Here is a 14,001-nt window from a genome sequence, read left to right as displayed (position 1 = left end):
TGCTGTAAGTATTAGTTACTTCACCTGCTCTCAATCTTATCTTCAAATCTACTACTGCTGTAAGTATTAGTTACTTCACCTGCTCTCAATCTTATCTTCAAATCTACTACTGCTGTAAGTATTAGTTACTTCACCTGCTCTCAATCTTATCTTCAAATCTACTACTGCTGTAAGTATTAGTTACCTCACCTGCTCTCAATCTTATCTTCAAATCTACTACTGCTGTAAGTATTAGTTACTTCACCTGCTGTCAATCTTATCTTCAAATCTACTACTGCTGTAAGTATTAGTTACTTCACCTACTCTCAATCTTATCTTCAAATCTACTACTGCTGTAAGTATTAGTTACTCGGTATTAGTTACTCGGTTACAGCTGCCTATATGTATCTATGTTGCCTATAATATGTATGTTGAAAGTGTACTCAGTGTTATTGAACTGTATGTAATAAGTGTCGTCATGGTAACAAGTGTTGTCATCAGTCATGGTAACTATGGTAACTATGGTAACTATGGTAACTATGGTAACAAGTCTCCCTTATTCAGAACGAAGAGTACAGAACGAACTTCCAGCTGGATTTAGGAAGTTTGTCAATAATAGCAGATATAACTATGTTAGACAGAGTCGGGGTCTTCCACAAACCACAGAACTCCAAGAGGACCGTGCATCTCCCTACAGTACCTGGGCAAGATCTTCACCTTCCCACAGCTAGTATGGTAAGACCTTCACCTTCCCACAGCTAGTATGGTACGATCTTTCTATTCCACATTAATCTTACAATGCATGGGTAGGATCTTCACTTTCCTGAATATGGAATTCCACTAGCTTTAGACAGGGTAAATGTTGAACTTTCTGATATGATAATATATAATACTAGTGTAACTAATAACTAGTAACTAATATATAGTATGATTAGGGAATTGTCTCTTCAGGTAAGACAAGACATTTACGAGCAAGTGATGGGAGAAGACTGGTCGAATGACAGATACCAGGAAATATTTGTATCAACATGTACCTGTAACTCTATATCAATCACATTTAGGTTAGTTTTATCCCGGATATGCTAGGTTATATTAAATATTTGCTACAGGTTCCCTATCCCGGATATACTAGGTTATATTTAATAATTGCTAGGTTCCCTATCCCGGATATGCTAGGTTACATTAAATAATTGCTACAGGTTCCCTATCCCGGATATGCTAGGTTATATTAAATAATTGCTAGGTTCCCTATCCCGGATATGCTAGGTTATATTAAATAATTGCTAGGTTCCCTATCCCGGATATGCTAGGTTATATTAAATAATTGCTAGGTTCCCTATCCCGGATATGCTAGGTTACATTAAATATTTGCTACAGGTTCCCTATCCCGGATATACTAGGTTATATTAAATAATTGCTAGGTTCCCTATCCCGGATATGCTAGGTTATGTTAAATAATTGCTAGGTTCCCTATCCCGGATATGCTAGGTTATATTAAATAATTGCTAGGTTCCCTATCCCGGACATGCTAGGTTATATTAAATAATTGCTAGGTTCCCTATCCCGGATATGCTAGGTTATATTAAATAATTGCTAGGTTCCTTATCCCGGATATGCTAGGTTATATTAAATAATTGCTAGGTTCCCTATCCCGGATATGCTAGGTTATATTAAATAATTGCTAGGTTCCCTATCCCGGATATGCTAGGTTATATTAAATAATTGCTAGGTTCCCTATCCCGGATAGGCTAGGTTATATTAAATAATTGCTACAGGTTCCCTATCCCGGATATGCTAGGTTATATTAAATAATTGCTAGGTTCCCTATCCCGGATATGCTAGGTTATATTAAATAATTGCTAGGTTCCCTATCCCGGATATGCTAGGTTACATTAAATAATTGCTAGGTTCCCTATCCCGGATATGCTAGGTTACATTAAATAATTGCTAGGTTCCCTATCCCGGATATGCTAGGTTATATTAAATAATTGCTAGGTTCCCTATCCCGGATATGCTAGGTTATATTAAATAATTGCTAGGTTCCCTATCCCGGATATGCTAGGTTATATTTAATAATTGCTAGGTTCCCTATCCCGGATATGCTAGGTTATATTAAATAATTGCTAGGTTCCCTATCCCGGATATGCTAGGTTACATTAAATAATTGCCAGGTTCCCTATCCCGGATATGCTAGGTTATATTAAATAATTGATAGGTTCCCTATCCCGGATATGCTAGGTTACATTAAATAATTGCTAGGTTCCCTATCCCGGGTATGCTAGGTTATATTAAATAATTGCTAGGTTCCCTATCCCGGATATGCTAGGTTACATTAAATAATTGCTACAGGTTCCCTATCCCGGATATGCTAGGTTATATTAAATAATTGCTAGGTTCCCTATCCCGGATATGCTAGGTTACATTAAATAATTGCTAGGTTCCCTATCCCGGATATGCTAGGTTACATTAAATAATTGCTAGGTTCCCTATCCCGGATATGCTAGGTTATATTAAATAATTGCTAGGTTCCCTATCCCGGATATGCTAGGTTATATTAAATAATTGCTAGGTTCCCTATCCCGGATATGCTAGGTTATATTAAATAATTGCTAGGTTCCCTATCCCGGATATACTAGGTTATATTTAATAATTGCTAGGTTCCCTATCCCGGATATGCGGCCCTCAGCTCAGAGAACGTGGTGGGCTCCTGCACTGCGCGCTGATTACGTTGTTATTCACATAGACGAGGCAACTGCGGAGTACAATACACTTAGTGCGCCTGCTAGTTTCACTGCTGAGTTCACTAAACTAAACTGTAAGTACTCACTACTAGCTTCACTGCTGAGTTCACTAAACTAAACTGTAAGTACTCACTACTAGTTTCACTGCTGAGTTCACTAAACTAAACTGTAAGTACTCACTACTAGTTTCACTGCTGAGTTCACTAAACTAAACTGTAAGTACTCACTAAGTGGAAAATAATTAACTCAAATCACGTTTATTTAATACGCAAGTTAGTTAATTAGTTAATTAGGTAATTTGTTAATTAGTTAATTAATTAATTAGTTAATTAGTTAATTGGTTAATTATTAAACATATTGTTAACCAGGTGAATATCTGGAGAACAGTGATAGTGACCCCATACAGTTCCTGTTAGTCGGGTCGTTAGAGGAGGAACCAGATAGACGTCCTAGGTATGTGGGGTAGAGGGGTAGAGGGGTAGAGGGGCAGAGGGGTAGAGGGGTAGAGGGGTAGAGGGGTAGAGGGACAGAGGGGCAGAGGGGCAGAGGGGTAGAGGGGTAGAGGGGTAGAGGGGCAGAGGGCAGAGGGTAAAGGGGCAGAGGGGCAGAGGGGTAGAGGGGCAGAGGGGTAGAGGGGTAGAGGGGCAGAGGGGCAGAGGGGTAGAGGGGCAGAGAGGCAGAGGGGTAGAGGGGTAGAGGGGCAGAGGGGCAGAGGGGTAGAGGGGTAGAGGGGTAGAGGGGTAGAGGGGTAGAGGGGCAGAGGGGTAGAGGGTCAGATGGGTAGAGGGGTAGAGGGGCAGAGGGGTAGAGGGGCAGAGGGTAGAGAGGTAGAGGGGTAGAGGGGTAGAGGGGTAGAGGGGTAGAGGGGTAGAGGGGCAGGGGGTTGAGGGGCAGAGGGGTAGAGGGGCAGAGAGGCAGAGGGGTAGAGGGGCAGAGGGTAAAGGGGCGGAGGGGCAGAGGGGTAGAGGGGTAGAGGGGCAGAGGGGTAGAGGGGCAGGGGGTAGAGGGGCAGAGGGGTAGAGGGGTAGAGGGGTAGAAGGGTAGAGGGGCAGAGGGCAGAGGGGTAGAGGAGCAGGGGGTAGACGGGCAGAGGGGTAGAGGGGTAGAGGGGTAGAGGGGCAGAGGGCAGAGGGTAAAGGGGCAGAGGGGCAGAGGGGTAGAGGGGCAGAGGGGTAGAGGGGTAGAGGGGCAGAGGGGCAGAGGGGTAGAGGGGCAGAGAGGCAGAGGGGTAAAGGGGTAGAGAGGCAGAGGGGCAGAGGGGTAGAGGGGTAGAGGGGTAGAGGGGTAGAGGGGTAGAGGGGTAGAGGGGCAGAGGGGTAGAGGGTCAGATGGGTAGAGGGGTAGAGGGGCAGAGGGGTAGAGGGGCAGAGGGTAGAGGGGTAGAGGGGTAGAGGGGTAGAGGGGTAGAGGGGTAGAGGGGCAGGGGGTTGAGGGGCAGAGGGGTAGAGGGGCAGAGAGGCAGAGGGGTAGAGGGGCAGAGGGTAAAGGGGCGGAGGGGCAGAGGGGTAGAGGGGTAGAGGGGCAGAGGGGTAGAGGGGCAGGGGGTAGAGGGGCAGAGGGGTAGAGGGGTAGAGGGGTAGAAGGGTAGAGGGGCAGAGGGCAGAGGGGTAGAGGAGCAGGGGGTAGACGGGCAGAGGGGTAGAGGGGCAGAGGGATAGAGGGGTAGAGGGCAGAGGGGTAGAGGGGTATAGGGGTAGAGGGGTAGAGGAGTAGAGGGGTAGAGGGGTAGAGGGGCAGAGGGGCAGAGGGGTAGAGGGGCAGGGGGTAGAGGGGCAGAGGGGTAGAGGGGTAGAGGGGTAGAGGGGTAGAAGGGTAGAAGGGTAGAGTGGCAGAGGGGTAGAGGGGTAGAGGGGCAGAGGTACTGGGAGTCAAAATCCCGAATAAAATTGCAAAATCATATTGTTCCAATGTCTGTCCCATTTTCAGTTTTTGAGATGAAATTTCCAGGACCGAAATTTTACAGTTTTGACTGATTTTTTTAGTAAGTCAACTATAGATGGCAAATGACCAGTTGAGGTGCTGGAAGTTTGATTTCGGTCGGAGGAAGCCCACAGCAGAAAGCTTAACAAAACGAAAAGTTAAAAAAATCCTGTCCCATTTTCAAATATGAAATTTTCTGAACCCAAATTTGACAGATTGGATGAAATTTTTGCACAGAAACCAATTAGTTAGTTAATTGATGATAGTATGAAACCAAATTGAGGTACTGGGAGTCAAAATCCTTAATGAAATTGCAAAATCATATTGTCCCAATGTCTGTCCCATTTTCAGTTTTTGAAGATGTAATTCGCAGGACCGAAATTTTACAGTTTGACTGATTTTTCACCCGCAACCAAATAGTAAGTCAACTATATATATGCCATATGACACGATTGAGGTGCCGGAAGTTTGATTTCGGTCGGAGGAAGCCCACAGCAGAAAGCTTAACAAAACGAAAAGTTGTATTTTTAAAATTCTGTCCCATTTTCAAATATGAAATTTTCTGAACACAAATTTGGCATATTGGATTAATTTTTGCCCAGAAACAGATAAGTCAGTTAATTAATGATGGTAAAAAAGCAAATTGAGGTACTCTGAGTCAAAATCGGGAGTGGGTTCTAGAAACATATATATATGTCACGACGGTTCCTTGTTATAGAAGCTTCAAATAGCTAATGTTAATGGTCATGACTCATGAGTAGTTAAAGAGTAAATAACTTACAGGATTGTAATAAAGACAAGTCAAGTAACGGACAGCTCCCTCCTTGTAGCTCACAGTCCCTCTCCGCCTCCTTCTCTTGACAACATTCTACACATGCCCGAGAGCAAACCCTCCCCATTCGCCAGTAAACGTGTCATGTACGAGTCTCAAGAGGTCTGCTAATTAATTAGCTAATTATTTAATTATTTAATTACTAATATCTTGAATCATCTTTGATAGTTAGTAGTATTCCAATGAGTAATCGATGTAATTTTAAAGTTTTCTTACACTTCGTAAGATATAGGGTCTCGATTACTGGAGTTTTCTTAATAATATAAAAATTATACATTATTTAACAATAATTATTATTATACATTATAGATGTTGATACTGGTGGGGAGGTGAAACACATTTGTTTACTTTAATAGTGAGCACATGTTCGGCGGGTTGAGGAGGTGAAACACATTTGTTTACATTTTTAGGGTAAGCACATGTTCGGCGGGTTGAAGAGGTGATACACATTTTGTATTATATAGAAGGCTTGTAACACTTGTAACGCTTTCTTGTTACCCCCCTTTGAAGGCCCCGAATTATTTTCTGAACGAAAGCTCAAAAATAACCGAGAAATCGACCTTCTTATTAACTCATTTTGATGACTATTTCTGACCTAAAATTGCACGAAAAATCGATTTAGCTAGGTTTCAGAACCTATAAACACTTCCTTATCCCTAAAAATTGATGTTTTATAGCTAATACGAGCAACAAGCAACATATGTTTTGATCCTTCGGTTCTACTCATGACCTAGGCAGTAAAGCTGAACCCGACAGATCGAGGCAATCCTCACCTTAACTGATCAAACTAGTACTAACACACTTCTCAGATATAAATGTTCTTTGCGATACGTTTATTGCAGCTTTGCAACTTGAGTGAAGACCAGAGTACGAAAACACACAGCAGGTTAGCAACTCACTTTTGGTGACTGTTCCTCACGAACATTCTGATCATGCAACATATATGAACAAGGATATCGTCTCCTTAACAAATCGAACAGGTACTATCAAAATTTCTAGAGCACAGCATGATAACAAAGTCAAAAGAAACACAATGAAGGTAGGTTACCAACACCACAATATAACAATCATACTAAAAACTGAATTTAGTTTATTCTGACGACGGGCAGCCCTGATGTGCTCCGTGATCCTCAACGAGCGACCACTTGTAATAGAGGTGGTATGTCACGTGACACCGATCCGTCCAATCACAAACAGGAAGAGTGACCAGATCGATATCGTGTGTTTACTATCCTTATCTTTATTTGACCCTCTGTTCAAATTGTTATCTCTATCACATCTCGGCTCGGTAAGGTCCGCGTGCAATATCTGCACTGCGGTAAACACGCCATGATAACGTCATGAACTTGAAATAGTGTGATTGTTGTACTTATATAACCGTACCCATTGCCCACGTACAATACAAACTGTTGGGGGGGGGTTGAAGATAAACAACCGATCTTGATAGTGTGTCGGTCGCTCCTCCTATTCAGCAAGCTCAACAAGTTTAGGTAGACCTGGTCATTTAAAAAAATCACTGTCCACCTCCCTTAAAAAACAGGGTTGACAATTTGGGCACACACGAATGCGATGTCGCTCAGATAAGGCAATATCTTCGCCACAACTTTGTTTCCCAAAATCTTGTACCGCTTCAGATAGCCAATGGAGCGTTCCACGTGAATGCGGGCGATGCTTACTTTTCTGCTGGCAGCTACTTCTTCCGGCGTGAACTGAGTCTTGCTCCACATCACCTCTGGGATGTTAAGTGTAACTCCTGAAATTTAATTCGCTTTTTATTCCGCTTATTCTTAACTAACCGGACGATGAATAATCACTCTACACTCAACTATTACGTGACGTTACAACACGTTCTCTAGCTGGCTCTGAGTAACTGCTTACTGCATGCAGGATTTTAAATAGAAATTTGAATAGTGTACAGCAAAGCTCTAACCCATGATCCGAAATAAAATGCAGCTGGTAAACGATCTAAAGAGGGGTCCACTGAACGAACCGGACGCGGATTACGCACGTTACGTGCACCAAAACGGCATATTTAGATTCTAAGACTAAGAGGAAATTAAATTCACGTCGCTACATGCACAGTTAATTTTTAAGCACGAACACAGTAATCATGTGGTAGCATGGATTTAAACAGACAAACAGTGTTATTTGCAGTAGCATCAGTTAACGATGGAGTACGTTTTCAGTTTGCGGGCCTAAATGTAAAGGACCGTCAATGTGGCCAAAAATACGATACGAATATGTATGTACGGTACCAGCTAAAATATCTGTCAGTACAAGTATATACAGCAAAGCTCTTACCCATGATCCGAAATAAAATGCAGCTGGTAAACGAACTAAAGAGGGGTCCACAGGTCCAATGAACCATTTCAACAGCGCACCCATTACCCGTTATCGATTTTATCAATACTTCCGTATCTCATCTAAAATAAACACCCCGCACACAAAATGAATTCCATTGACTTTGAGGGCAAGTGCAACATTTAAAGTTACACAAACTCTTATTACAATTGTGAGAATGATTCCAAGTTTACATATTTAAAACGGCAATGACTGATTACACAGCACAAATTGAAATTTTGAGTGTCTAACCTGGTAAAAATGAACTGCACCATGTTGAACTAGTACTTCAAATCTGTCATGTATAACCATGCTTGTCCTCCTGTACACTGCAAGTGCCTCCTCCTGGAACATACAGTTCTTGTCAGTGAAGTCGTGTCCTATATTCCGTTTTCAAACACTTACTGTCTAAGTTAAGCAAAGGAGCACTCATGGATATATGTTAATGTTCCGTTCATGATTGAACAGTTAGCATCACAGTCAGTTGGAGGAGCGACCAACACACTATCAAGATCGGTTGTTTATCTTCAACCCCCCCCCCCCCCCCCCCCCAACAGTTTGTATTGTAGGTGGGCAATGGTGAGCAATGGGCACGGTTATATAAGTACAACAATCATGGCGTGTTTACCGCGGTGCAGATATTGCACGCGGACCTTGCCGAGCCGAGATGTGATAGAGATAACAATTTGAACAGAGGGTCAAATAAAGATAAGGATAGTAAACACACGATATCGATCTGGTCATTCTTCCTGTTTGTGATTGGACGGATCGGTGTCACGTGACATACCACCTCTATTACAAGTGGTCGCTCGTTGAGGATCACGGAGCACATCAGGGCTGCCCGTCGTCAGAATAAACTTAATTCAGTTGTTAGTATGATTGTTATATTGTGGTGTTGGTAACCTACCTTCATTGTGTTTCTTTTGAATTTGTTATCATGCTGTGCTCTGGAAATTGTGATAGTACCTGTTCGATTTGTTAAGGAGACGATATCCTTGTTCATATGTTGCAGGATCAGAATGTTCGTGATGAACAGTCACAAAAAGTGAGTTGCTTACCTGCTGTGTGTTTTCGTACTCTGGTCTTCACTAAGTTGCAAAGCTGCAATAAACGTATATCGCAAAGAACATTTATATCTGAAAAGTGTGTTAGTACCAGTTTTATCAGTTAAGGTGAGGATTGCCTCGATCTGTCGGTTTCAGCTTAACTGCCTAGGTCATGAGTAGAACCGAAGGATCAAAACATATGTTGCTTGTTGCTCGTATTAGCTATAAAACATCAATTTTTAGGGATAAGGAAGTGTTTATAGGTTCTGAAACCTAGCTAAATCGATTTTTCGTGCAATTTTAGGTCAGAAATAGTCATCAAAATGAGTTAATAAGAAGGTCGATTTCTCGGTTATTTTTGAGCTTTCGTTCAGAAAATAATTCGGGGCCTTCAAAGGGGGGTAACAAGAAAGCGTTACAAGTGTTACAAGCCTTCTATAATACAAAATGTGTATCACCTCTTCAACCCGCCGAACATGTGCTTACCCTAAAAATGTAAACAAATGTGTTTCACCTCCTCAACCCGCCGAACATGTGCTCACTATTAAAGTAAACAAATGTGTTTCACCTCCTCACCAGTATCCACATCTATTAAACAATAATTTAAACTTTGTATTGCAGCTGGTAATGCCCGGTAGTCGTCCTGAAATGGATCTGTTTGAGAAAGGAGTGAAAGAGAACAGTAGATTGAGTCTAGAGTTTTGCATTCCAGAGCTGCTCATCTATCTCCAGGATAAACAGTTCTTCGAGGTCCTCTACAACAGGTTTGTGGGTAATGCTAAAATGTAAACACCAGGTGTCTTGAGGTCCTCTATAACAGGTTTGTGGGTAATGCTAAAATGTAAACACCAGGTGTCTTGAGGTCCTCTATAACAGGTTTGTGGGTAATGCTAAAATGTAAACACCAGGTGTCTTGAGGTCCTCTATAACAGGTTTGTGGGTAATGCTAAAATGTAAACACCAGGTGTCTTGAGGTCCTCTATAACAGGTTTGTGGGTAATGCTAAAATGTAAACACCAGGTGTCTTGAGGTCCTCTATAACAGGTTTGTGGGTAATGCTAAAATGTAAACACCAGGTGTCTTGAGGTCCTCTATAACAGGTTTGTGGGTAATGCTAAAATGTAAACACCAGGTGTCTTGAGGTCCTCTATAACAGGTTTGTGGGTAATGCTAAAATGTAAACACCAGGTGTCTTGAGGTCCTCTATAACAGGTTTGTGGGTAATGCTAAAATGTAAACACCAGGTGTCTTGAGGTCCTCTATAACAGGTTTGTGGGTAATGCTAAAATGTAAACACCAGGTGTCTTGAGGTCCTCTATAACAGGTTTGTGGGTAATGCTAAAATGTAAACACCAGGTGTCTTGAGGTCCTCTATAACAGGTTTGTGGGTAATGCTAAAATGTAAACACCAGGTGTCTTGAGGTCCTCTATAACAGGTTTGTGGGTAATGCTAAAATGTAAACACCAGGTGTCTTGAGGTCCTCTATAACAGGTTTGTGGGTAATGCTAAAATGTAAACACCAGGTGTCTTGAGGTCCTCTATAACAGGTTTGTGGGTAATGCTAAAATGTAAACACCAGGTGTCTTGAGGTCCTCTATAACAGGTTTGTGGGTAATGCTAAAATGTAAACACCAGGTGTCTTGAGGTCCTCTATAACAGGTTTGTGGGTAATGCTAAAATGTAAACACCAGGTGTCTTGAGGTCCTCTATAACAGGTTTGTGGGTAATGCTAAAATGTAAACACCAGGTGTCTTGAGGTCCTCTATAACAGGTTTGTGGGTAATGCTAAAATGTAAACACCAGGTGTCTTGAGGTCCTCTATAACAGGTTTGTGGGTAATGCTAAAATGTAAACACCAGGTGTCTTGAGGTCCTCTATAACAGGTTTGTGGGTAATGCTAAAATGTAAACACCAGGTGTCTTGAGGTCCTCTATAACAGGTTTGTGGGTAATGCTAAAATGTAAACACCAGGTGTCTTGAGGTCCTCTATAACAGGTTTGTGGGTAATGCTAAAATGTAAACACCAGGTGTCTTGAGGTCCTCTATAACAGGTTTGTGGGTAATGCTAAAATGTAAACACCAGGTGTCTTGAGGTCCTCTATAACAGGTTTGTGGGTAATGCTAAAATGTAAACACCAGGTGTCTTGAGGTCCTCTATAACAGGTTTGTGGGTAATGCTAAAATGTAAACACCAGGTGTCTTGAGGTCCTCTATAACAGGTTTGTGGGTAATGCTAAAATGTAAACACCAGGTGTCTTGAGGTCCTCTACAACAGGTTTGTGGGTAATGCTAAAATGTAAACACCAGGTGTCTTGAGGTCCTCTACAACAGGTTTGTGGGTAATGCTAAAATGTAAACACCAGGTGTCTTGAGGTCCTCTACAACAGGTTTGTGGGTAATGCTAAAATGTAAACACCAGGTGTCTTGAGGTCCTCTACAACAGGTTTGTGGGTAATGCTAAAATATAAACACCAGGTGTCTTGAGGTCCTCTATAACAGGTTTGTGGGTAATGCTAAAATATAAACACCAGGTGTCTTGAGGTCCTCTATAACAGGTTTGTGGGTAATGCTAAAATGTAAACACCAGGTGTCTTGAGGTCCTCTATAACAGGTTTGTGGGTAATGCTAAAATGTAAACACCAGGTGTCTTGAGGTCCTCTATAACAGGTTTGTGGGTAATGCTAAAATGTAAACACCAGGTGTCTTGAGGTCCTCTATAACAGGTTTGTGGGTAATGCTAAAATGTAAACACCAGATGTCTTGAGGTCCTCTATAACAGGTTTGTGGGTAATGCTAAAATGTAAACACCAGGTGTCTTGAGGTCCTCTATAACAGGTTTGTGGGTAATGCTAAAATGTAAACACCAGGTGTCTTGAGGTCCTCTATAACAGGTTTGTGGGTAATGCTAAAATGTAAACACCAGGTGTCTTGAGGTCCCCTATAACAGGTTTGTGGGTAATGCTAAAATGTAAACACCAGGTGTCTTGAGGTCCTCTAAAACAGGTTTGTGGGTAATGCTAAAATGTAAACACCAGGTGTCTTGAGGTCCTCTATAACAGGTTTGTGGGTAATGCTAAAATGTAAACACCAGGTGTCTTGAGGTCCTCTATAACAGGTTTGTGGGTAATGCTAAAATGTAAACACCAGGTGTCTTGAGGTCCTCTATAACAGGTTTGTGGGTAATGCTAAAATGTAAACACCAGGTGTCTTGAGGTCCTCTATAACAGGTTTGTGGGTAATGCTAAAATGTAAACACCAGGTGTCTTGACGTCCTCTAAAACAGGTTTGTGGGTAATGCTAAAATGTAAACACCAGGTGTCTTGAGGTCCTCTATAACAGGTTTGTGGGTAATGCTAAAATGTAAACACCAGGTGTCTTGAGGTCCTCTATAACAGGTTTGTGGGTAATGCTAAAATGTAAACACCAGGTGTCTTGAGGTCCTCTATAACAGGTTTGTGGGTAATGCTAAAATGTAAACACCAGGTGTCTTGAGGTCCTCTACAACAGGTTTGTGGGTAATGCTAAAATGTAAACACCAGGTGTCTTGAGGTCCTCTATAACAGGTTTGTGGGTAATGCTAAAATGTAAACACCAGGTGTCTTGAGGTCCTCTATAACAGGTTTGTGGGTAATGCTAAAATGTAAACACCAGGTGTCTTGAGGTCCTCTACAACAGGTTTGTGGGTAATGCTAAAATGTAAACACCAGGTGTCTTGAGGTCCTCTAAAACAGGTTTGTGGGTAATGCTAAAATGTAAACACCAGGTGTCTTGAGGTCCTCTATAACAGGTTTGTGGGTAATGCTAAAATGTAAACACCATGTGTCTTGAGGTCCTCTATAACAGGTTTGTGGGTAATGCTAAAATATAAACACCAGGTGTCTTGAGGTCCTCTATAACAGGTTTGTGGGTAATGCTAAAATGTAAACACCATGTGTCTTGAGGTCCTCTATAACAGGTTTGTGGGTAATGCTAAAATATAAACACCAGGTGTCTTGAGGTCCTCTATAACAGGTTTGTGGGTAATGCTAAAATGTAAACACCAGGTGTCTTGAGGTCCTCTACAACAGGTTTGTGGGTAATGCTAAAATGTAAACACCAGGTGTCTTGAGGTCCTCTACAACAGGTTTGTGGGTAATGCTAAAATGTAAACACCATGTGTCTTGAGGTCCTCTATAACAGGTTTGTGGGTAATGCTAAAATATAAACACCAGGTGTCTTGAGGTCCTCTATAACAGGTTTGTGGGTAATGCTAAAATATAAACACCATGTGTCTTGAGGTCCTCTATAACAGGTTTGTGGGTAATGCTAAAATATAAACACCAGGTGTCTTGAGGTCCTCTATAACAGGTTTGTGGGTAATGCTAAAATGTAAACACCAGGTGTCTTGAGGTCCTCTACAACAGGTTTGTGGGTAATGCTAAAATGTAAACACCAGGTGTCTTGAGGTCCTCTATAACAGGTTTGTGGGTAATGCTAAAATGTAAACACCAGGTGTCTTGAGGTCCTCTACAACAGGTTTGTGGGTAATGCTAAAATGTAAACATCAGGTGTCTTGAGGTCCTCTACAACAGGTTTGTGGGTAATGCTAAAATGTAAACACCAGGTGTCTTGAGGTCCTCTACAACAGGTTTGTGGGTAATGCTAAAATGTAAACACCATGTGTCTTGAGGTCCTCTACAACAGGTTTGTGGGTAATGCTAAAATATAAACACCAGGTGTCTTGAGGTCCTCTATAACAGGTTTGTGGGTAATGCTAAAATATAAACACCAGGTGTCTTGAGGTCCTCTATAACAGGTTTGTGGGTAATGCTAAAATATAAACACCAGGTGTCTTGAGGTCCTCTATAACAGGTTTGTGGGTAATGCTAAAATGTAAACACCAGGTGTCTTGAGGTCCTCTACAACAGGTTTGTGGGTAATGCTAAAATGTAAACACCAGGTGTCTTGAGGTCCTCTATAACAGGTTTGTGGGTAATGCTAAAATGTAAACACCAGGTGTCTTGAGGTCCTCTACAACAGGTTTGTGGGTAATGCTAAAATGTAAACATCAGGTGTCTTGAGGTCCTCTACAACAGGTTTGTGGGTAATGCTAAAATGTAAACATCAGGTGTCTTGAGGTCCTCTATAACAGGTTTGTGGGTA

At 41.9% G+C, this 14,001-nt stretch overlaps 1 protein-coding gene across 2 annotated transcripts in view; it reads left to right on the top strand.

Moving 5' to 3' along the window:
• The window catches only part of LOC134824420 (autophagy-related protein 2 homolog A-like), a 101,645-nt gene that overhangs the window by 26,617 nt on the left and 61,027 nt on the right, over positions 1-14,001 (top strand). For both annotated transcript variants that reach the window (XM_063836324.1, XM_063836323.1), the window contains exons 16-21: positions 544-714; positions 931-1,040; positions 2,637-2,794; positions 3,089-3,173; positions 5,424-5,574; positions 9,480-9,622. In XM_063836324.1, the coding sequence (XP_063692394.1) occupies positions 544-714; positions 931-1,040; positions 2,637-2,794; positions 3,089-3,173; positions 5,424-5,574; positions 9,480-9,622 (818 nt within the window). The remainder of the gene's footprint in view (positions 1-543; positions 715-930; positions 1,041-2,636; positions 2,795-3,088; positions 3,174-5,423; positions 5,575-9,479; positions 9,623-14,001) is intronic.

This window comes from Bolinopsis microptera, chromosome 12 (assembly GCF_026151205.1).
Source record: "Bolinopsis microptera isolate Bmic1 chromosome 12, MBARI_Bmic_1.0, whole genome shotgun sequence".
In the NCBI taxonomy this organism is placed as follows: Eukaryota; Metazoa; Ctenophora; class Tentaculata; order Lobata; family Bolinopsidae; genus Bolinopsis; species Bolinopsis microptera.
Note: the sequence above shows the minus strand (reverse complement) of the source record. Positions and strands in the feature narration are given on the sequence as shown.